The sequence below is a fragment of the Canis aureus genome, chromosome 2, assembly GCF_053574225.1.
Source record: "Canis aureus isolate CA01 chromosome 2, VMU_Caureus_v.1.0, whole genome shotgun sequence".
Classification (NCBI taxonomy): Eukaryota; Metazoa; Chordata; class Mammalia; order Carnivora; family Canidae; genus Canis; species Canis aureus.
In genome coordinates, this window is record NC_135612.1 from 31,898,146 (window position 1) to 31,922,665 (window position 24,520).

At 34.8% G+C, this 24,520-nt stretch overlaps 1 protein-coding gene across 1 annotated transcript; it reads left to right on the forward strand.

Moving 5' to 3' along the window:
• Nucleotides 1-10,352: 10,352 nt before the first annotated feature.
• On the forward strand, nt 10,353-11,288 carry LOC144290371 (olfactory receptor 6C2-like). Its single transcript, XM_077859538.1, has one exon. It carries the CDS (start codon nt 10,353-10,355, stop codon nt 11,286-11,288), a length of 936 nt encoding a protein of 311 aa, XP_077715664.1.
• Nucleotides 11,289-24,520: the final 13,232 nt, after the last annotated feature.

Genomic DNA, 24,520 nt, shown 5'->3' on the forward strand with positions numbered 1-24,520 from the left:
GAGCATGGAGCCTGCTTAAGATTTTCTCCCTCTCCCTTTGCTCCTCCCCACAAGTTCATGTGCATGCTCTTGCACTCTCTCTCTCTCTCTCTCTCTCTCTCTCTCAATAATGTCAACTTGTCAACACTGACGAGTTAGTCATAAGAGCTATCTTGAGAATAGTCATAGACTACAGTGGGAATGTTAGAGGAAAAGCTACTTCTATCTTAAAGGATTATAGATAGATTCCTAGTGAAATTTATACCTTCACCAAAACTTGAAAGAAGGATAGGGAGGGTAGGGACTGCAAGTATAGAGATCACTAAAGACAAAAGGATCAGCATATGGAAATTTCCACAGATAATTTTAAGCATAGTCTTTTATTGGAACTACAAGTAAATAAGTGAAGCAAATTGAATCAGGAGATGTGAAACCAGAGGCCTAACTCTATAGACTGTACTCTATTATTTTGGTATACTATCTCTTTTTCTATTGACATATAATTAACAGACTTATATTAGTTTCAGGTGTGCAATATAATGATTTGGCAATTCTGTACATTCTCAGTGCTTATCAAGGTAAGTATACTCTTAATCATCTTTAGCTATTTCACCTAGGCTCCACCCACCTACCTCCTGGCCTCCACCATTTTGGCCTATTTATGAGTCTGTTTTTGTTATGTTTGTCTCTTTTTTCTTTGTTTGTTCATTTGCTTCTTAAATTCCACATGAATGAAATCATATTGTATTTGTTTTTCTCTGACTTATTTCATTTAGCATTATATCCTGCAGATCCATCCATGTTGCTGTACATGGCAAGATTTCATTCTTTTTTAAGCCTGAGTAATATCCCATTGTATATCTTGTGGTACATACATACTAGGATAGTAAGACAGCAGCCAGTGCAAGGAGAATAGAATATAACCAGAAGAATAGAACAAAAAAACTGGGTAAATTGTGTGAATTAATACAGGAAATATTAGAAAGATCTCCATATGCCCACTGAGAAACTTAAATTTTATAATGAAGGCAAAAGGGAGTGAGGGAAAGGATTAATATTACTGTTTGAGTTATAAAATTTCCATTTTCAAATTCTAAAAACAATAAATTATAGTTTATTTTTTAATCCAACTTAATACCAGTCTTTTCTCTCTACCCAAACCCGTCACCTCACTCTAGTGAATTGTTATCATATATCTGTTGACACCCTCAACTCAGCTGCACCTTAATTCTGATACATTTGCACAGTTCTGATATTAAGAGGTAAAGAAATATCAGTATCCATCAGAGCTGACATTATCAAAATATCCATCATCTCTTCAGGTCCTCAAATACCTATTCTGTGCTTTACTACTGTGGAATCCATCTTCTATTTCCCTTCCTGTATTACTCTTGCAGTCCATTGGTTTCCTATGAAAGCTTTAAGACACTTTTAGTGTTTCTGCAGCAAATTGCAATACAGGAAAAATTTATGAAGTATCAAACATTCTTTTTTAATTTCCTGCCACAATTAGGCACGAGGACACCATTCTTCTAATTCTATACCAGTCTTGAGAATGGGAAAACTATGTGTCTTTCTAAAGCCCTTTAGCCTATGTTCAAGGAGCAAATAATTGTTCCTATTATTTTCCCCCTTAGATCTCTACAAGGAATAAAAACATCTGCACCAGTCAATTTCTTTCTTTCCTTCTGTTATCCTCACTCCATATCACTGGAAGAGAGCAGAGGGCCCCAAACATAGAAATCTCATTCAGAACCATCAAATTCTCTAATTTATCCCTCAACTCTCTTATCCCCCGGTAAACAAATTTCATAAATTCTCTAAGGATGAGAAGACTTGTTATTACATATTACTCTGAATAAAAATATTTATTGCCTGAAAATATTCCATTAATCTAAATGCTTGATGCATTTGAAACTTAAAATCCAAAATATATTCCATCTTCTACTCTTTACAGTTCTTACCTAAAGTCAAAATTAATTAGCTTTCATGCAATTGAGACATGGATCAAGAGTTTTAAGGATACATCTAGTATGGGATGAATGTCAGCTAATAACAGTTCAGAAACAGTCTTACACAACACATTAAGAAGAACTAGTCATATCCGGGCTTTTTAAAAAATGATTCTGATTGATTTTAAAATATTGAATGCAGAAGCAAGGACATATGCTCTTGAAATATTTTAGCTATGAGATAAAGACATCCAGGATAAAATTAATATTGTGAGTGAGAGAGTAAAAGAAACAAATTAAGGAGATAAGCAAAATGGCAGGACCCAGCGATAAACTGAAAACAGGAGTATAGAAAAAGGAACAATAAGGAATGTCCTTATATGAGACTTATGATTGACAGAGAAGGATATACAATAGTGAGATGCCCATTTAAAATCTTGAATTGTGCACATCTACAGGACTCTCAGTAGGAAATAATAAGATAACAAAATAAGAATGTTCAGTGTAGCTAATAGTAATGAGTGTTCGCCATATTCCAAATGCAGCTGTATATGCTTTATCTATACTATCTAACGTAAAGACTGCTAACTCTGGGAAACGAACTAGGGGTGGTAGAAGGGGAGGAGGGCGGGGGGTGGGAGTGAATGGGTGACGGGCACTGGGGGTTATTCTGTATGTTAGTAAATTGAACACCAATAAAAAATTTAAAAAAAAATAAATTTATTTCTATAACCCCAAGATGTAAATATCATTTTTACCTGAATTTTGCACATGATAAAAGCACAAGATAAAGAAGTTAAGCAAATTTTTCAAAGACATTCAGAAAGGAAAAAAGTGTAAATTCAAACCCTCTAAGTCTGATCTAGATGCCCAAGAAATAAGCTGAATGTTGAAATCAGAACAATAGAAGATGCATTTTTCTCTGTAGATATAAATTTGGGAATTAGCCTATTTGAAGTCATCTTATTTATAAGAATCCCCTCGTTTATAAGGGAGAGCAAAAGAAAGGATTTTCTAGAGAAGAGATTTCAGATGGATCAACAACCATAGGGATTAGAAAAAGAAAAGCCACAAAAGAATGAAAGAGACAAAGCAGTAGGAAGAAGTTCAAGGAAATGTGAGACAGTGAGAATGAAGCTATAAAGAGTTTCACAAGTTAACAGTTGATAGTCTCATATGCAGCAGAATTTGAATTAAATGAATTAAATGCTTGTGTATTTGTTTTTTTCCAATTTTTTGAGGGAGGCTTGTATTGTGATGTATTTCACTCTCAGGACTGCTTTTGCTGTATCCCAATGATCTTGAACGGTTCTATCCTCATTTTCATTAGTTTCCATGAATCTTTTTAATTATTCTCTAATTTCCTGGTTGACTCTTTCATCTTTTAGCAAGATGCTCTTTAACCTCCACGTTTTGAATTTCTTCCAAGTTTCTTCTTGTGATTGAGTTCAAGTTTCAAAGCATTATGGTCTGATAATATGTAAGGAACAATCCCAATCTTTTTGTAGCAGTTGAGACCTGATTTGTGACCCTGTATGTGGTCTATTCTGAGAAACTTCTATTGGCACTTGAGAAGAGTGTGTATTCAGTTGAATTCCTATGCAAAGTTCTGTGTATATCTGTGAAATACATCTGGTCCAGTGTATCATTTAAAGCTCTTGTTTTTTGGAGGTTTTGTCTTAGAATATCTGTCATTTGCAGAAAGTGCCATATTGAAGTCTTCTAGTATTAGTGTATTATTATCCATATCTTTACTTTGGTTATTAATTGATTGATATACTTGGCAGCTCCCACATCATGGGCATCAATATTCATGACTGTAGGTCTTCTTATTGGATAGACCCTTTAATTATGATATAGTGTCCCTCTTCATCTCTTACTACAGTGTTTGGGATATACTTTAATTTATCTGATATGAGAATGGCTACCCCTGCTGTCTTTTGAGGACCATGAATGGTAAATGCTTTTCCCACCTTTCATTTTTAGGCTAGAGGTGTTCTTAGTTCTCAAATGAGTCTCCTGGAGACAGAAAATAGATGGATGTTGCTTTTTTATCCAGTCTGAAACCCTGCACCTTTGTTGCGATCACTAAGCTCATTCATGTTCACAGTTACTATTGAAATATATGAATTTAGTGTCATCATAATGCCTGTTCAGTCTCTGCTGTTGTGGATTATTTCTTTGGGCTTCCTCTTTCTTTAGAGGGTCCCCCTTAATATTTTTGCAGAGCTTGTTTGGTGGTCACATATTCTTTCAGTTTCTGCCTATCTTGGAAGCTCTTTATCTCTCCTTCTATTCTTAATCAGAGCCTTGCTGGATAAAGTGTTCTTGGCAGCATGTTCTTCTCATTTAGGACCTGAATATATCCTGCCAGCCCTTTTTGGCCTGCCAGGTGTCTGTGGAGAGGTCTGCTGTTAATCTAATACCTCTCCCCATATAAGTTAGGGCTCTCTTGTCTCTTGCTGCTTTAAGGATCTTCTCTTTATCTTTGGAATTTGCAAGTTTCACTATTAAATGTTGAGGTGTTGAATGGTTTTTATATGACTTGGGGGCCACCTCTCTTTCTCTTGGATCTGGATGCCTTTTTCCATCCCCAAATTAGGGAAGTTCTCAGCTATGATTTGTTCAAATATGCTTTCTGGTCCTCTGTCCCTCTCGGCATTTTCTGGAACCCCAACTATCCGTACATTCTTCCTCCTGAGGCTGTCACTTGTTTTCCCTAGCCTTTCCTCATGGTCTCTTTTTTTTCCTCTTTTTTCCCCAGCTTTCTTCCTTACCATCACCTTCTCTTCTATGTCACTCACTGTTTCTTCCACCTCAGTATCCCTAGCCTTTAGGACCTCCAGTTTGGATTGTATCTCATTTAATTGATTTTAATTTTGGCCTGATTAGATCTAAATTCTGTGGTAACAAAGTCTCTAGCATCCTTTATGCTTTTTTTCCAGAGCCACCAGTAGCTTTATAATTGTGCTTCTGAATTGGCTTTCTGACATCAAATTGAAATCCATATGCTGTAACTCTGTGGCAGAGAGTACTGTGTTTGTTTCTTCTTTTTGTGTTGAATTCTTCCTTCTAGTCATTTTGCTCCGTGCAGAGTGGCTGTGTGATCCAGCTGAGTCACGAATATCAACCACCGGGAAGAATCCAGTGCGGAGTTAAAGTTCCCGCTTCTCTAGGGCTGAGCTTTCCTGTCCTGGAGCCTCTCACCAGCCCTGTTAGTCCAGCTCTGTGGGGGTCCCATCCCCCACTTGATTTCTGTTTGTTTTAATTTTTTGTTCTTAAACATAAATACATTAGAGTCATACCATTTCATCTGTGGTAATTCCCATGAATTTTTTTGGTGTTTTTTTTGAAAAGGTGGAAAAGTGTGTTTCATATATCAAATGTTTCTAGTAGAAACCTTGGCCAAACCCTTCAATATGTGTATATACTTAACTATGCATAGAGATAGATGATAATGATCATAATAGATATGTACATAGATAATAGATAGATAAATGGTAGATAGATATGTAAGATATATATACATATATAAGATATATATATCTTTATGTATATATATATATATTTACATACATATATATATATACCTGTGTATATATATAGAAAAATACATGCATAATAAACCATATTCCGGGCCATAAAATAATTTAAATCATACTCATGGGTTATGAAGAAGTCAAAAGGGATATTTAAAGTATGTTGAAATGAATGGGAATTAAAGCACAATGTTTCAAAATATGTTGGATGCAACTAAAAGTCATATTTTGGTGAAAATCTATAGTACTAAAATGCCTATATGAAAATAGAAGAAAAATCTCTAATGTTCTCAATTTTCCCCTAAAGTTTGAGGGAGAGGGAGGAAAGTCAATCAAATTTAAAGCAAATAGGAAAAAAATAATAAAAATAATTGTAGAAATCAATTTAAATAGAAGAAGAATACAATAGATAGAAGTTGGTTTTTAGAGAAAATCAAGAAAGAAGAGAGAAGTCACAAATTACAAATATAAGGCATGAATGAAATGATGTAACTATAGATTTTATAGATATTAAAAGAACAAAGGAGTATTAAAAGTGCATAACCATAAGCTAACTTGTATAAAAAGGACAAATTCTTACAGCGTGCTGCACAATGGTGGCACTTAGTGTTTGATTGTTAGAGATGATTCACAGGACCCCGAGTGACTATTTTTACAGCTACAGCTTACTGCAAGAAAAGAACATACCATATGAACAGCATTAGAATAAAGGGTAAGCCTCACTGACAAATTCTATGTCATATTTGAGAATCTGAAGAGGCAAGGTGCATGTCTTATTGTCCACTTCTTATTGTCCTCCCTCTTATTGCTGGACATATTTTCTCTCTCAGGTCAGAAACCACTGCTGTGTGGAAAAAAGACCTCAACCCCAGAGAGCCCAAATAGAGTCACAGTTAGGAATTTTTATATTTTACTGAATATGTAGGGACATTTCTGCTATATTAAAAGCTCAAAAGGAGAACCGCATAGTGGTCTCACCTAGATCAAGTGCCAATGAATCAATGTCACTATTATCAATAAACAGTGCTAACAAGCTAGTACAAACTGCTCTGAAAATCCTTATGCCCATGGTGACAAACATCATTGACCAGTATATTTCATCCCTTTTACAAGTGTCAGTGCTATGCTGGAAATTTAGCAAAAAATAGCACAGGCCAACTCCAGGCTTGCTAGAATTAACTTTCAAATCACAGATAAAAACAAAGTTCATACCAAAAAGAAAAAAAAGAGATCTTCATAGGTATCTACGTAACTGATTTCTGTGTGTTGATTATGTATCCTGCCCTGTTGATGAATTCCTGTATGAGTTCTAGCAATCTTGGGGTGGAGTCTTTTGGGTTTTCCATATAAAGTATCATGTCATCTGTGAAGACCTTATTTGCCAATTTGAATGCCTTTTATTTCTTTTTGTTGTCTGATTGCTGAGGCTAGGACTTCTAGTACTATGTTGAACAACAGTTGTGAGAGTGGACATCCCTGTCATGTTCCTGACCTTAGGGGGAAAGCTCCCAGATTTTCCCTATTGAGAATAATATTTGCTGTGGGCTTTTGAAATCACTTCAGAGGAATGGGTACTAATTATTCTTTATATGTTTAGTACAATTCCTCTTGGAAGCTATCCAGCCCTGGACTCTTGTTTGTTGGGAGATTGTTGATGACTGCCTCAATTTCCTTGCAGGTTATGGGTATTTTCTTGTTTTCTTTCTTCCTGTTTTAGTTTTGGTAGTTTATATGTTTCCAGGAATGCATCCCTTTCTTCAGGATTGTCTCATTTGTTGACATATAGTTGCTCATAATATGTTCTTTTGTTTGTAATTCCTTGGTATTGGTTGTTACCTTTCCTCTTTCATTCATGATTTTATTAATTTGGGTCCTTTCTCTTTTCTTTTTGATAAGTCTGGCTATGGGCATGTTCACCCCAATGTTTATAGCAACAATGTCCATAACAGCCAAACTGTGGAAAGAGCCCAGATGTCCATCAACAGATAAAGAAATATCCATATCTTTATGGATATCACATATCTATATCTATATCTATATAACTCAGCCATCAAAAAAATAAAATCTTGCCATTTTCAATGATATAGATGGTACTAGAGGACATGCTAGGCAAAATAATTCAAGAGAAAGACAATTATCATATAATCTCACTCATAAATGGAATTCAAGAAACAAAACAGGATCATAGGGGAGGAGAGGAAAAAATAAAACAAGACAAAATTAAAGAAGGAGACAAACCATAAGAGATTCTTATTCCTACAAAGCTGAAGGTTTTTGGAAGGGTGGGGAATGGGGGGACGGGGTAACTGGGTGATGAACATTAAAGAGGACATGTGATGTAATGAGCATTGGGTATTATATAAAACTGATGAATCACTCACCTCTACCTCTAAAACCAATAATATATGTTAATTATTTGAATTTTTAAAAAATAAATAAAGCACTTATATAATAAGGATTTATATAATAATTATATAACTATATAAATATAAAATATAATTTATATAATTTACATAACATATATATATGTAATAAGAATTTCATTCATAAATAAAGGATTCCAATTTTCCAAATGCCTTAGTGGGTGTGAAAGTTTAAAACAAATTAACTACATAATTTAAATGATACAGTTGCCCCCCTGATCTGTGTCAAATGATGCTATAACATCCTCCTATCTCCAAAGACACTGTCCCCATGAAGCATTGTTACTTGTGTTTTTGCCAAAACTCATTATTCAGGAAGTTAATGACTCTTTACTGTAGGTCACCAAGGACTATTTTTTTCACTTTTAACATTTTCTGCAAATTAAAAAGTCACATTTGGCATGGTAAAAGCATTTCTCTCTGCCCTTATGATTTAAAATTCATCTCTTCCACCAATAGAGAAGGTTCCTCAGCCCTTAGAATACTTTATCTTCTTTTCAATGATGGAGATCATAAGAAAATATTTGGAGGCTTCTAATAGCACTAAGCCTGTTATCAAATCTGCCCAAGTTGTTGGAGATAGTAAACAAAGGGAGTTCCATGTGTTCCCAGACATGTATTGAATATGAAAATATAAATACCTTTATAAAAATATCGCTTTTAACATTGTAGTCTTAATATTGCTATGGCCAAACAACCAACAGAAACTCTGATTTACTAACAGAAGAGTAAGTATAATAAATTTTGTCTCTTTGATTGTAATTCCCTTTGTAGGATATAAGTTATATTTTCTCCTAAGAAAAAACTGAATTTCAGTGATAATTTTTATATTTTTAATGTATCTAAGATATATTTATGAGATGTAATTTTTTAAGAATGAATTTCCCTGTGTAGATAAATGTCTAGAAGTTTGAATGCATAAGGTATGTAAGCAAATCTGTATCCAACTTAATGTAAGAAATATTTAGGGTAACTTTGGATAGATATTCAACCTCAAATTTGAAATAAAGTGTTTTCATATATGTAGAATTTTATAAGCATGCCCTTGTATTCCTCTTTCCAGCACCAAAAGAACACCATAATGACTGAAACGACAGCATTTCATGACACTCCTGTGCTCATTTAAAGATTTGTTAGAAAGAATAACAAAATCAGTTAGTTACAGTTTAGTGTCAGTTTCTTTATTAACTTCTATCATAAAGTAAGTTGCAATTATTTGGGGGAAAATAGCTATATTTTGAAAATTGAATAATAGTTTGAGGGCCAAGTAAGATTTCACAGTGATGCACATTATCTCAGAGATTCAGAGAAGAGATGAAAGGAAGGTGAGTGCGTTGCAAGTATATGAATATTCCTTCTGCATCTCAATTTGATAGTTGTTGAATGAGAGACAAAATTTCGTAAGAGGATTCTAACTCCTGAGTAAACTTTGATCCTGTTAGTGATTTTTCTCTATATCACAAACACTGTGAACAAGGTAAATAGTCCCAAACAATTCTGCACCAATCAGAAGAGAACACAGTAAGTTAAACAATAAAGTGAATTTGCTTATAAAACAAATGAAGTCTGTATGCAAGGGGAAAACATCAGAAAACCTCAAGGCTTAAGATCTTGATTGTATACTAAAGACATCTGAGTCCCTCCAGGTGTAGCTTCAATGAAGATAAAATAATTCACTGACTGGAAGATGAAGGAGGGAAGACAAGACAGCCGTCACGTGCGTAGGCAGTAAAGGTAACACAAATTCAGTACAGGTAATGCAAATATTCAGAAAAAAAAAGGCTGTGTAGCAGGAGGTAGGGGGAATCAGAAGGGCATAAAGTTCTTCATAACCTAAAAACACAACAAAACCAAAAATCCTTTGGAACAAAGACCTTGAGTTTTGCTCTAGTGGTTTATAAAGTGAACTCAAGGGATCCCTGGGTGGCGCAGCGGTTTGGCACCTGCCTTTGGCCCGGGGTGCGATCCTGGAGACCCGGGATCGAATCCCACGTCGGGCTCCCAGTGCATGGAGCCTGCTTCTCCCTCTACCTGTGTCTGCCTCTCTCTCTGTGTGTGACTATCATAAATAAATAAAAAAATTTTAAAAAATAAAGTGAACTCAAGTTATATTAGCACTGTTTTTCTAAAAAGACCCAAAGTGTCAAGAAAAGACATGAAATCGAGGGTTAAATTTTGTGACTTAATTTCTGAGTAGGGAAGAATTTTTTCACCCATAAAATGACACTCTTTCAGTGTCAGTCTCTCAGTAATCTACTTAGTCACATGGGAAAAATCCTAAGCACAGGATAGACTTGAAATGTAAATGTATATATAATATATGCTTCTGTTATATTATAAATATAATGAAATATAAAACTTTAATACATTATGTTTTAGAACAGTTAAAATAATCTATAATCTATAAGAAAATCTACCTGAATATCACATACACATCGGAGAGAAGTCAGAAGTCAGTGATGAGAAACGGTACAATAACAACATTCATTCTGCTGGGACTGACAGATGACCCTGAGCTGCAAGTTCTGATTTTTATCTTTCTATTTCTCACCTACACTTTGAGTATAACTGGAAACCTGGCCATCATCATACTCACTTTTGTGGATCCCCACCTTAAAACACCCATGTACTTTTTCTTAAAAAATTTCTCCTTCTTGGAGATCTCATTCACATCTGCCATTATTCCCAGATATTTGTATAGCATAGCAACAGGTGACAATGTTATTACCTATAATGCTTGTGTCATTCAAGTGTTTTTTACTGACCTCTGTGGAGTATCAGAGTTTTTTCTGCTGGCCGCCATGTCCTATGACCGCTATGTTGCCATCTGCAAACCCTTGCATTATGTGATCATAATGAGTAACAGCGTCTGCAGGATTCTCAATATCTGTTGTTGGGTGGCTGGTTTATGTATAATAATCCCACCACTTAGCCTGGGTTTAAATCTAAAATTTTGTGACTCTAACATAATTGATCATTTTGGCTGTGATGCATTTCCCTTAGTGAAAATCTCATGTTCAGATACAAGGTTCATGGAATGGACAGTTATAATATGTGCCATAGTGACCTTGAATATGACTCTTACCTGTGTGGTTCTGTCATATGCTTACATCATCAAGACAATTTTTAGATTCCCTTCTGTTCAACAAAGGAAAAAGGCCTTTTCGACGTGTTCTTCCCACATGATTGTGGTATCCATCACCTATGGCACATGCATTTTCATCTATATGAATCCTACAGCAAAGGAAAAAGTGACCATTAATAAAGTGGTTTCACTGCTCATTTCTTCTATTTCACCTACATTGAACCCATTTATTTATACCTTGAGAAACAATCAAGTTAAGAAAGCCTTCGAGGACTCAATCAAAAGAATTGCCTTGCTCTCAACTAAGTAAAAGGAAATAGTATTTTTAAAACATCTCAGAAGCAAGAATAAATGTCCACAGACATTTTATTTTTGAAGCCTATAATCTTGCTTTTTAATAGTATATACTTCAGTTACATTAATTTCTCAACAGTTTCTTAGCTTTGAGCCCTGCTTATACCATTCTTGATTTTTCAACCGATATTTGATACTTTTGCATACCAATTTCTTAAAAACCATTCTGAAGAGAAATTAACTTCATAATATTATTACAATAGATAATAAAAGTTACTCATCAGGAAAATATAGGGTAAAAATTTTTGTAGCTCTTCAATATACTCAATAACAATATCTAAACACATGTGATAAGAATAATTTTAGGTAAAATGTCTAAAATGGATGAATAATCGTATAGTTTAAAATACACATGAGAAAGAATAGCACTTCTAATATTGAGAAAATAGACAAAATTCACTATTATGAACACACAGAAACACTGGATAAAATGTAATAAATATTCTCTTAAATCTATAGCTGAAATCATTACAAAGTTGTAAACAGGAGGTATCAGAAATAAAGATTCAACCAAAAGTAGAGTAATAATCTATAAAGTGACTTGTGGGTCATGAGATGAGCATAGACTGGAGGGTGGGAAAAAGGAGATTGCATTATGGATCACAAAGGCTTAGGATTAAAGTCTCAGGATTAATGTGGTGAGAGTACTTGGAGAGACAAAATAGCTGCACATTTGGCGAAAGCATGAATTAGAAAACCAAGCCCATTTTCACAGAAAAATTACTTTTTCTCTTAAAAATACCATTTGCTACTTACAGAGCTGTGAGTCAAGGAGAAAACATTCCCCAGTGTATTTGATAGCCTGTGCCTCCATCTAATACAAATTAAACTCTTATAGTCCAAATTCTAATAATACCTGAAATGTAAAGAGTTTTACTTATAAAGAATTGAAAAATACACATTGATATAATTCCTTGGAAATTAAGGAATATACATCAAATTAACTAATTGCTATCTGGAAAGGAATGAAATGCAGACATGCCATCGCAAATTATTCGGAGCACTAAAAAAGCTGTAGTTAGAATTATTATCCTAAATATATGCATTAGAAAAAATAAATATATAAACTAGCCAAAAAGCGAGGAATCTATACTAATGAATTTTAAAAAGGAGAAAACAAAACAGAGGTAAATGGAAAATGTAACTTACTATGGGTAGAAAATGAAACCGATTAAATAAGTTTTAAAAATTCACAAGCCAGGGAAGCCTGGGTGGCTCAGCGGTTGAGCACCTGTCTTTGGCTCAGGGCGTGATCCTGATCCAGGGATGGAGTCCCACATCAGGCTCCCTGTGAGGAGCCTGTGTCTCCTCCTGTCTATGTCTCTGCTTCTCTCTGTCTCTCAGGAATAAAGAAATAAAATATTTTAAAAAACGCTCAAAGGCCAGTTCTTTAAAAAGTTAAATAGCATAGATAAACCCCATCCCAATGAATGTAATAAGTAAAAATCAGAACTGCTCCATATTTTATCAGAAGATCTTGGACATGCAATAACATAAGAAAAAATAATCATGATAAATGTGGGAAAGAATAAATAAAACAATTGCATTCCCTTGATTTTAAAATCTTATTCACATTCTGCTTTTCTGAAATGCAGATATTTCATGCAATGGATGGTATCGACCATTGTTCATAGGCTAATTACTAACATTTTCTTTACACTTAGTGATACATAGTATAATGGCATGCCTTACAATTGACACTGCCTTAACATTGATGAAATTTGACATATCTTTTTTTTATACTGAGGACATTCTTACATAATAGAAAACTCAAGAAACTCTAGTAGGAAACTAAAGGAATTAGTAAAGGAATTTTGTATCCTAGTTGAAAAAAACTGGAAAATATTTAAAAAAATTAATAGACTGTAATAGCAACAAGCAACAGGAATTCAATGAGCAAATGTTATTTTGGTCATAAAAGTCAAAAAAGTTTAATTTCCAAAAGGATAAATTTAACTTAAGGAGCAGTTTATATATAAAGTATAAAACCTCTTAAAAGAATATTAAAATAGAACAAAAGAAAGCCAATACTCTTGGTTGGAAAATTTTAGTATAAGCATGTGTCTGGGTGAATATATAGAATATTTGTGTATCTTAGAAATATTTACTTTTATATAATCACTGAGCATACAAAGTATTAAAGAAAAAGAAATTATAATGAAGGTTATCTGAAGCAGAAACTAAGAAATGCGATCAGAGAGAAGAATGGGTAGAATAAGACAAAAGAAAAAATTGAAATAAAAACATAACCCCACTTATATATGAAAGTTTTGGTATATATGTATTTGGGTAAAAATAAAGAAGAATCTTTTTCAAACAACTTTTCATCTACAAAATGGTAGAATATTAAATGTCTACTGCCAAGCCAAAAAAAAAATGTTGCAGGATTTTTGGTTAACCCTAGTTAAATAAAAATAAAAATTCAAAATGAAAGTCTCTTTGTGTATATGTACATGTTATACACATGATTATCTCAAGAAACATAGTAAAAGCACTGGACAAAATCCAACACCCTTTTATGATAAAGACACTAGAATGACTAGAAATAGAAGGGAATTTCCTCAACTTGATAAAAGTATCTATGGGTAACCTATAGTTAATGAGGGAAAGATTGAATGTTTTCTGCCTAAGATCAGTAACAATAAAAGGATATCTAAAAGGATATCTGCTTTCACCACTTCTTTTTTTTTCATTTCTTTTTTTAATAAATTTATTTTTTATTGGTGTTCAATTTACCAACATACAGAATAACACCCAGTGCTCATCCCGTCAAGTACCACTTCTATTCAACATTGTACTAGAGGTTTTTTTCCAGAATAATTAGATGAAGGAAGGAAGGAAGGAAGGAAGGAAGGAAGGAAGGAAGGAAGGAAGGAAAGAAGGAAAGAAGGAAAGAAAGAGACAGAGAAAGACAAGATAAGACAGGAAAGGGAGAAGGGACATGACCCTGTATATAGAAAATCCACAAACAACTATTAGAACTAATAAACAAGGTCAGCAAGTTTGCAGCACACAAGATCAATAGCAAAAATCAATTGCATTTCTATACACTAGCAAAGATAGTTCAGAACATCAATTTTTCCAAAGCTACTGGAAGTTCCTTTGTACTAGTACTTCTTTTTAGTGATGGAAAGTAAAAGAAAATATTTCCTGGGCTTATGACAGCACATCTATCTTGAGGAAATTTATGTAATTGATTGAATGCTCAAGGCATTCAAGGATTCTGTAACTGTGAGCATGGATTTGATCAGGCAGTGGGCAGAAGCTCCCATGCAGTTTTTCAACATTACATTAATTTTCAAATTTGTAGTTGTAAGAATAATTGTTGATAAACATCAAGAGAGGCTATGATTAATTGTCCAAGTATAAATATGATCAATCCTGTCCTTTCAGTTATATTCTTTTTTGGTGATATTGAGTCACATTTGTTTCTGGAAAATGGATTTTCCCTAACTGTATAAAGCTGGGATATATGAGTTTTAATTTGGATATTAATGAAATGTTATTTTTGAAACATATTACTTTGGGATAGTTTATATTCATTGACGTGATCATTTTATCCATCAATAAATAGGAAGTCTTCTAAAAGTAACATAGCTTGAGGGACATGAAGAAGCACAGATCAATGAAAAAACAACTTGGCTCACATTGCATTATCTCATTAGAAATCAAATTTTAAAACTTATACATATAATATAAACAATAATCAGTCAATAAAAATTCAGATCAATTCAATACTTAACACTTGCATTGTAGTATCAGAGTTATTATGGAAGTATAGTTTTAATAACTAGAAGAAAAATGATTCTCAGAGTCAAAGGGTTACATTAATTGCCAGAGAAGCACAAGTCTGTGTACATTGGAAAGAATAGATTCAGGGATGGGGTGGGCTGCAGAAATGGTCCCTCAAAAAAAAAAAAACTAAAAAAAAAGGAAAAAGAAATGGTCCCTCACTGTGATGAAATGATCATTTCATCATAGAAATAATCTATTGTAAATGTCAAGGGTGGACCTACATTTATGGGAGCATTCTAGCTCTCAAGCAAACATGAGCAAGTCCATGTCCCTTGCCTATGATAGTGACTGCCATTCCTGGGATTCAACTCTCAAATTTAGGCACATGATCAGAACTGGTACTGGCTCCCTCTCAACATGGAGAAAATATTATAAAACAATATAGCAAAACATTTTGCATAGTAAATGAATTGCAGGACATATTGCAGGAAATATACTATTTTTGGAAACCTGGATTCCATTTTGAAAACATTTGAAAAGCTAGCATAGTATTTAGTTTGTGTTAGTTGAGGGGGAAAAATCCAGACGACATGATGCCACAGATTTAGGATTTCAAGGTCCCTGGCTTCTGTGTTTAATGCTCTAATGAGAGATGCATCAGGAAAGAAGAAAACAATATCAATGATCATACAATTATTCCTCTTGAGCATACTACTATTCTTCTGTTTGACAGATAAGGCAAAGAGAAGGCAATTATCATTTTTTCAGGTGTGAATATAAAGACTGTAATCAGAGAAGTGCTCCTTCACGATAAGACTTACTACACTAGCCAAAGGGAAAAAAAATCTTCAAAAACAAAAGTCAAAATGTTAAATGCAGAATACAGCAAATTAAATAAGTAAATTCAATTTCCCAGCAACTTTTAGGCATATCCCAAATAAGAATAATGTAGCTTCAGGTGGAAAATTTCTCTTAAAGTTTTTGCCAGCACCCAAGTGGCTCAGTTGGTCAAATTTCCAACCCTTGATTTCAGCTCAGGTCATGATCTGAGGGTCATGAGATGGAGCTACTTGTTGGGCTCCTCATTTGGCACAGAGTCTGCTTGTCCCTCTCCAACTCCTTGTCCCCCCCCCCTCAAATGAATAAATAAATCTTTAAAAAAATTTTTTTGCTAGTAAATATTTTAGGCATTGAATATATATAGAACTGTGTTATTTACAGATGCTATTCTAGATAAAAAGCCTCAAAACAATGCAGATTTTCAGGGTGTTGCTATAATAATGAATTGATTACTCTGAATGACATCAAACCCATATATCAGAATCTCATTAGGTTCCATTCTACATAGAAATCTTCTACAATTTTATATCAAAAAGGGGGAATTCTTTGATAAACTTTGGTAAACACAGTTTCATTAGAACAGGTATGGGGCACCTGAGTGATTCGGTTGTTTAGAGTGTCCCACTCTTGGTTTCAGCTCAGGTCATGATCTCAAGGTCATGAAATTGAGCCCCGTGTTGGGCTCTTCTCTCAAGCAGAGATTCTCTTCTTCTCCCTCTCCCTTTTGCTCCCCCCCCTCTCTCTCTCTCAAATATATTTTAAATTAAAAAAAATAATGGAGGCAAAAGTATGATTACAATGGGGTGAATAATGGAGGGTAAATAAAAGGATAATTACTGTGAACAAGGACACTGAATTAGGGAACATATAGTTATTACAAGCTAGGCACTTTTCTAAGTTTCAGATATATAGAATTTAATTTTTCAAATAGCATATAAAGGACACTGTTGTGTCCTTTGTACACAAGAAGAAATGAATCAGGAGAAAGTTGTTTAGAGAGAAAAAAATGAGTTCAAGAATTAGAATAATCCAGAGGAAGACAAACCATGAGAGACTTTTAACTCTAGGAAACAAACTGAGGAGTGCTGCAGGGGAGGTGTGTGGGAGGATGCGGTAACTATAACAGGTGTAAAACTAATGATGTGATAATGATGTAATATGCTAGAAAATTGAACTTAAATTAAAAATTAAAATAATGTTAAATCTCAAAATCTTAAGCAATGGATACAGAAAGCCCATATAGTAAACCCCAAACTATTTGTGCTATACTTGCACTTTACCTATAACCAAACTACAGGGATACCTGGGTGACTCCGTAGTTGAGCATCTGCCTTCACTCAGGGCATGTTCTTGAGGTCCCAAGATGGGGATTGAATCCTGCATTGGGCTTCCCACAGGGAGCCTGCTTCTCCCTCTGCCTATATTTCTGCTTCTCCCTATTTGTGTCCCTCATGAATAAATAAATAAAATATTTTTAAAAAGTAACATTTTTTTTTAGTTTCTTATGGCTGCTGCAATTTATTTGTGACTGGAATCAACAGAAATTTATTCTCTGGACAATGTTTGAGGATAAGTGCAAAATCAGTTACACTGGGTGGAAATCAGTGTCCATTTTAACCTAAAAAAGTAACCTTTTAACATAAAAAAAGTAATCTTTAAAAAAAGTAACTTTTTAACTACAAAGTCGTTAAAAAGTTTAAGATTTAGCTTTAGGGTTTATCTTCAGTTAGCAATAAAATATAAGTAATTCCAATCCAATGTTCAGATAAAACATAATTGGAAATAAAAAGTGAAAAGGACTCATACTTTGTCATTAGAATGTGGTATAGATATAGTAATCTGTTTTTCTTTTAAATATACCTTGAAATTATCCAAACGTACTACTGTGGAAATGAATGCCCTTTTACAAGTTTTTCATTGTAAAAAGTTGTTGATTCACAACTTCAGGAGCTTCCCAGGTGAAATCTGAAAATGGTCCCATTACACAAGGGCAAGGAGAGACAAAAAAGGCAGGCCACTACAGATTGATAAACTACAGTTTTTAAGAAGAAAGGGAATATATTACATATAAAGTTTGTCATCAGTGGCTGCAAGTTGAGTAAATCTCCACACCCATCCTCCAGAATGTAAAAGTTTATATAGAGGCTTTAACTGGGTTTGGTCACATATACTGTCTAGATGGTTTCAACAATACACTGCTCTCTCAAGGCTGTGTCCTCAAAAATGGTTCCCACCATGGGAAAAATGGGCAGAATAACATAATGGACATAAATCTAACTTTTTTTTTAGGTAACAGCTAAAAAATGGTAATGCATTTTAGAGCGATTTTTTTTCACTTTGAATTTTTTTCAGCTTTATTGAGGTGTAACTGACAAGTAAAATTGTAAGATATTTAAAGTATACATTGTGATGATTTGATATATGCACACAAGGTGAAAAGATTCCTCCCATCTAGTTCATTAACGCATCCATAGGGGTGTCTGGGTGGCTCAGTTGGTTAAGCATCTTTGTTCAGCTCAGGTCCCAATCCCAGGGTCCTGGGATAGAGCCCTGCATTTGGATCCCTCCTCAGTGGGGAGCCTGCTTCTCCCTCTCCTCCCATTCCTGCTCTCTTTTGCTATCTCTGTCACTATCTCTCTCTGTCTCTCTCTCTCTCTCTCTCAAATAAATCGATAAAATCTGGCTTTTTGGCTTTGGTTTGGCTCTTTGGTTTTGGTTTCAAGGCTTTTGGAAGTTTGGTTTTTCTTGTGAGAACATTTAAGTTCTACTCTCAGCAAATTGTAGTTATATAATACAGTGTTATCAACTATAATTATCATGTAATACATTAGATCCTCAGACTTACTCACCTTATAGTACCTATGCTTTTACCAACCTCTCCCTATTTTCTTCATCCCCAAGTCCCAGCAACAACTTTCCTACACTCTGTTTCTGATTTTTATGTTTTTAGATTCCACATACAAGTGATACCATGCAGTATCAATCTTTCTTTGACTTATATTGCTTAGTAGAGTGTCCCCAAGTCCCATCTATGTTGTCACAAAAGGCAGGATTTCCTTCTTTCCTATGGCTGAATAATATTCTGCTGTGTATGTGTGTGTGTGTGTGTGTGTACATCTTCTTTATCCATTCCTATGTTGACAATGATATAGGTTGTTCCCATATCCCAGCTACCGTGAATAATGCTGCAACAAAAATGAAACTGCATACATCTCTTCAATATCCTGTTTTCATTTCCTTTGGAATATATCTTCAGTTGGGATTGCTGGACCCTATGATAGTACTATTTTAATGTCTTGAGAAACCTCCATAGCATTTCCATAGTGACTGCACTAATTTACATTCCCATCAGCAGTGCAGAGGGTTCCCTTTCCTTCACATTTCACAATTGTTATTGCTTTTTTTTTTTTTAATAGCCATTGTAAGGTGTGAAGTAATATCCCATTGTGATTTTGATTTGCATTTCCATGATAGTGAAGTTGAAAACCTTTTTGTGTATCTGCTGGCTATTTGTATGTCTTCTTTGGGAAAATGTCTATTCTGGTCTTCTACCCATTGCCCATTTTTTACTTAATATGTTTCCTTTTATTTTTATTTTTTGCTATTGAGTTGTATAAGTTCTTTATATGTTTTGGATACTAATCCCTTATCAGATAGATGATTTCCAAATATTTTCTCCCATTCAGTAGGTTGCCTTTTAATTTTGTTGATGGTTTTCTACGCAATGTAGAAGGTTTTTAGTTTGATGTAGTCTCATTTGTTTATTTTTCTTTGTTGTCTTCACTTTTGGCGTGAAATCCAAAAAACTATTGCCAAGACTGATATCAAGATGCTTACCTCCTACGTGTTCTTCTGAAAGTTTTATGGTTTTAGGTCTTATGCTCAAATCTGTAGCTCATTTCAAGTTGATTTTTGTATATAGTATAAGATATGGGGCCCAGTTTTATTCTCTGGTATGTGGTTGTCCAGTTTTCCCAACAGCATTGATAAATGGATAAATGATAAAAGGATACTTTTCCTATTGTATGTTCTTGGTTCCTTTGTCATAAATTAATGGACTATGGGAGCATGACAAATTTTGAAGGACATGGATCTATAGTAATTTGATTTCAAGATATGAAGGGACATTAAGAAATTGGACATAAGTTAAAAAAATAATTGATTCAAATATAATTATACATATATTAATTTAGAATATGTTTAGAAGCTTAACATTGATTTATGTACCCAATTATACAAATTATGTTACTAACATTTATTATTAAATGATACCTATAAGTATATTGATAGATTTTGGGGAAAAGTCTGCAAATTTGATACTATAATTAAGCAGTTTGAATTATATGGTTTTACATATTTTTCCCTTTTCTTGTCTAAGTATAATCCCAAATAAAATAAGTAACAAACCAGTAAATGAGAAATGTGGTTTCTTTATGATCGTCCCTTGTGATATTTCTAGTTTGTGTGACATGACAGTAAAAAGGAGCTAGCATTGTTTTATAACCAGACTTTTCTCTTGTCCTACTGGCCTTTGACTGCTGCTGCATCCTTCTGGTCTCCAAAGACAGTGTCTCCAAAGAAGCCATAGGTAGTGTACCTTTTTTAACCCCAATTTTATTACTCAGAAGATTCATTAGTGACTCTGCTCTTCAATCATCAGGGACTCTTTGTTTATTCACTTAGCTGAATTCTTATCAAATAAAACAAATGCCAAGTTAGATGTAGTAATTGTGCTCGCAACCCTGTGAGTCAAAAATTGCAACTTTCCTGAAACTGGAGAAGGTTCCTGACATTCCACAGCCTTATGCATCTTGGAGTTGTGAATATGACAGTGGATTCATAAGCAAACTGACCAGAAGTTCAAATAAAAATCTTCATCCTGAATACCATTTTCAATTTAGGAGTTTTATTTTTTTATTTTTTTATTTTTTATTTTATTTTTTTAAATTAGGAGTTTTAAAGCTTCGTGTGTTTCAACACCCAACAGAAATTAGGAGTCACAGTCATAATAGTAAGTGAGATAAAATGTCATTTTAATTATATTTACTTTTATGTCATTTGAGTTTTATTATGATCTGGAAAACATGTTTTTTTCTATCTTTTAAAAAATTGATAATGTGAGTAATAGATTTCTATATTTGGTAAAGCATACTTTTTTTTTTTCTCTTTCTTTGGTTTCATTGTTAGTGCATAGAAATTCCACTGATTTCTGGGCATTGATTTTTTATCCTGCCACACTGCCAAATTGCTGTATGAGTTCTAGCAATCTTGGGGTGTAATCTTTTGGGTTTTCTATGTAGAGTACCATGTCATTGGCGAAGAGGGAGAGTTTGACTTCTTCTTTGCCAATTTGAATGCCTTTTATTTCTTTTTGTTGCCTGATTGCTGAGGCTAGGATTTCTAGGACTATGTTGAATAGCAGTGGTGAGCCCGGACAATCCTGTCTTGTTCCTGATTTTAGGGGAAAGGCTCCCAGTGTTTCCCCAGCGTGGACCATTCATAGATGGCTTTTAAGATGCTGAGGAATGTACCCTCTATCCCTACACTCTGAAGAGTTTTGATCAAGAATGGATGCTGTATTTTGTCGAATGCTTTCTCTGCATCTATTGAGAGGAATCTATGGTTTTTGTTTTTTCTCGTGCTGATATGATCAATCCCATTGATTGCTTTATGAGTTTTGAACCAGCCTTGCATCCTGGGGATCATTCCCACTTGGTCATGGTGAATAATATTCTAAATGTATCCTTGGATCCTATTGGCTGTAATCTTGTTGAGAATTTTTGCATCCATGTTCATCCGGGATATTGGTCTATAATTCTCCTTTTTGGTGGGGTCTTTGTCTGGTTTTGGAATTAAGGTGATGCTGGCCTCATAGAACGAGTTCAAAAGTATTCCATCTCTTTCTATCTTTCTGAACAGCTTTAGTAGAATAGGTATGGTTTCTTCTCTAAATGTTTGATAGAATGCCCCAGGGAAGCCATCTGGCCCTGGACTTTTGTGTCTTGGGAGGTTTTTGATGACTGCTTCAATTCCTGGTTATCGTCCTGTTCAGGTTTTCTATTTCTTCCTGTTCCAGTTTTGGTAATTTGTGGCTTTCCAGAAATGTGTCCATTTCTTCCAGATTGCCTAATTTATTGGCGTATAGCTGCTCATAATCATTTTTTAAGATTGTTTGTATTTCTTTGGTATTAGTGGTGATCTCTCCTTTCTCATTCATGATTTTATTAATTTGAGTCTTCTCTCTCTTCTTTTCATAAGGCTGGCTAATGGTTTATCTATCTTATTAATTCTTTCAAAGATCCAAATCCTGCTTTTGTTGATCTTTTCCACAGTTCTTCTGGTCTCTATTTCAATGAGTTCTGCCTGAATCTTTATTAACTCTCTTCTTCTGCTCGGTGTAGGATCTATTTGCTGTTTTACCTCCAGCTCCTTAAGGTGCAGGGTTAGCTTTTGTATTTGAGTTCTTTCCAGTTTTTGGATGGATGCTTGTATTGCGATGTTTTCCCCCTCAGGACTGCTTTTACTGTTTCCCACAGATTTTGAATGGTTGTATCTTCATTCTCATTAGTTTCCATGAATCTTTTTAATTCTTCCTTAATTTCCTGGTTGACCCTTTCATCTTTTAGCAGGATGGTCCTTAACCTCCACATGTTTGAAATCTTTCCAAACTTCTTCTTGTGATTTAGTTCTAATTTCAAAATATTATGGTCTGAAAATAAGGAGGGGATGATCCCAATATTTTGGTATCGGTTAAGACCTGATTTGTGTCCCAGTATGTGGTCTATTCTGGAGAAAGTTCCATGTGCACTTGAGAAGAATGTGTATTCAGTAGCGTTTGGATGTAAAGTTCTGTAAATATCTGTGAAATCCATCTGGTCCAGTGTATCATTTAAAGCTCTTGTTTCTTTGGAGATGTTGTGCTTAGAAAACCTGTTGATTGTGGAAAGTGCTACATTGAAGTCTCCAAGTATAAGTGTATTATTATCTAAGTATGTCTTAACTTTGGTTATTAATTGATATACTTGGCAGCTCACACCTTAGAGGCATAAATACTCATGATTGTTAGGTCCTCTTGTTGGATAGATACTTTAAGTATGATGTAGTGTCTCTCTTCATCTCTTACTACAGTCTTTGGGATAAACTTTAGTTTATCTGATATAAGGATGGCTACCCCTGCTTTCTTTTGAGGACCATTTGAATGGTAAATGGTTCTCCAACCTTTAATTTTCAGGCTGTAGGTGTCCTAAGGTCTAAAATGAGTCTGTTGTAGACAGCAAATAGATGGGTCCTGCTTTTTTATCCAGTCTGAAACCCTGCGCCTTTTGATGGGGTCATTAAGTCCATTCACATTCAGACTTAACTATTGAAAGATATGAATTTAGTGTCATCATGATACCTATTCAGTCCCTGTTTTTGTGGATTGTTTCCTCAAACTTCCACTTTCTTTTCCAGAGTTCCCCTAATATTTCTTGGAGAGCTGGTTTGGTGGTCACATATTCTTTCAGTTTCTGCCGATCTTGGAAGCTCTTTATCTCTCCTTCTATTCTGAAGAAGAGCCTTCGTGGATAAAGTATTTTTGGCTGCACATTCTTCTCATTTAGGACCCTGAATATATCCTACCTGCCCTTTCTGGCCTGCCAGGTTATGGAGAGGTCTGACGTTAACCTCCTCATAAAGTTTACGGATTTCTTGTCTCTTGCTGCTTTAAGGATCTACTCTTTACCTTTGGAATTTGCAAGTTTCACTATTAAATGTGGAGGTGTTGAGCAGTTTTTATTGATTTTAGGGGGGATCTCTCTATCTCCTTGGTCTGAAAGCCTGTTTCCCTTCCCAAGTTAGGGAAGTTCTCAGCTATGATTCATTGAAATACACCTTCTGGTCCTCTGTCTCTTTTGGCGCCCTGTGGAACCCCAATTAAACAAAGATTTTTCCTTCTGAGGCTGTCATTTATTTCCCTTAACCCATCCTCATGATCTTTAATTGTTTGTGTCTTTTTTCCTCAGCTTCCATCCTTGCCATCAACCTGTCTTCTGTGTCACTCACTCATTCTTGTGCCTCGTTAACCCTTGTCGTTAGTACCTCCAGGTTGAATTGCATCTCATTTAATTGATTTTTACTTTCGGCCTGATTAGATCTAAATTTTGCAGTCATGAAGTGTCTTGAATCTTTTAATGCTTTTATGCTTTTCTCTAGAGCCACCAGTAGCTTTATAATCGTGCTTCTGAATTGGCTTTCTGACATTGAATTGTAATCCAAATTTTGTAACTCTGTGGGAGAGAGGACTGTTTCTGGTTGTTTCTTTTGTGGTGAGTTTTTCCTTCTAGTCATTTTGCTCAGTGCAGATTGGCCCAAAACAAGTTGTACTGGAAAAGGAGAAAGATAAATAAAGGGGGGGGGGATAAACAGAAAATGAAAAACAAGGGGGAGTATCCTCTGAACTATATACTGTAAATCCCTCGACTTCCCCTGGAACTTTCCAGTGCTTCTTGGTGAATAAGTTGCTTTTCCCCTGTCCTTCCAGCTGGTCTTCTGGGGGAGGGGCCTGCTGTGCTGATTCGCAGGTGTGTGCACCTGGGGGACCGGCCCAGCCCCCTGCCAGGTGCTCGGCTCAGG

Excerpts from the sequence above, each read along its gene's own strand:
- LOC144290371 (XM_077859538.1), top strand. The coding sequence starts at position 10,353 with ATGAGAAACGGTACAATAACAACATTCATTCTGCTGGGACTGACAGAT.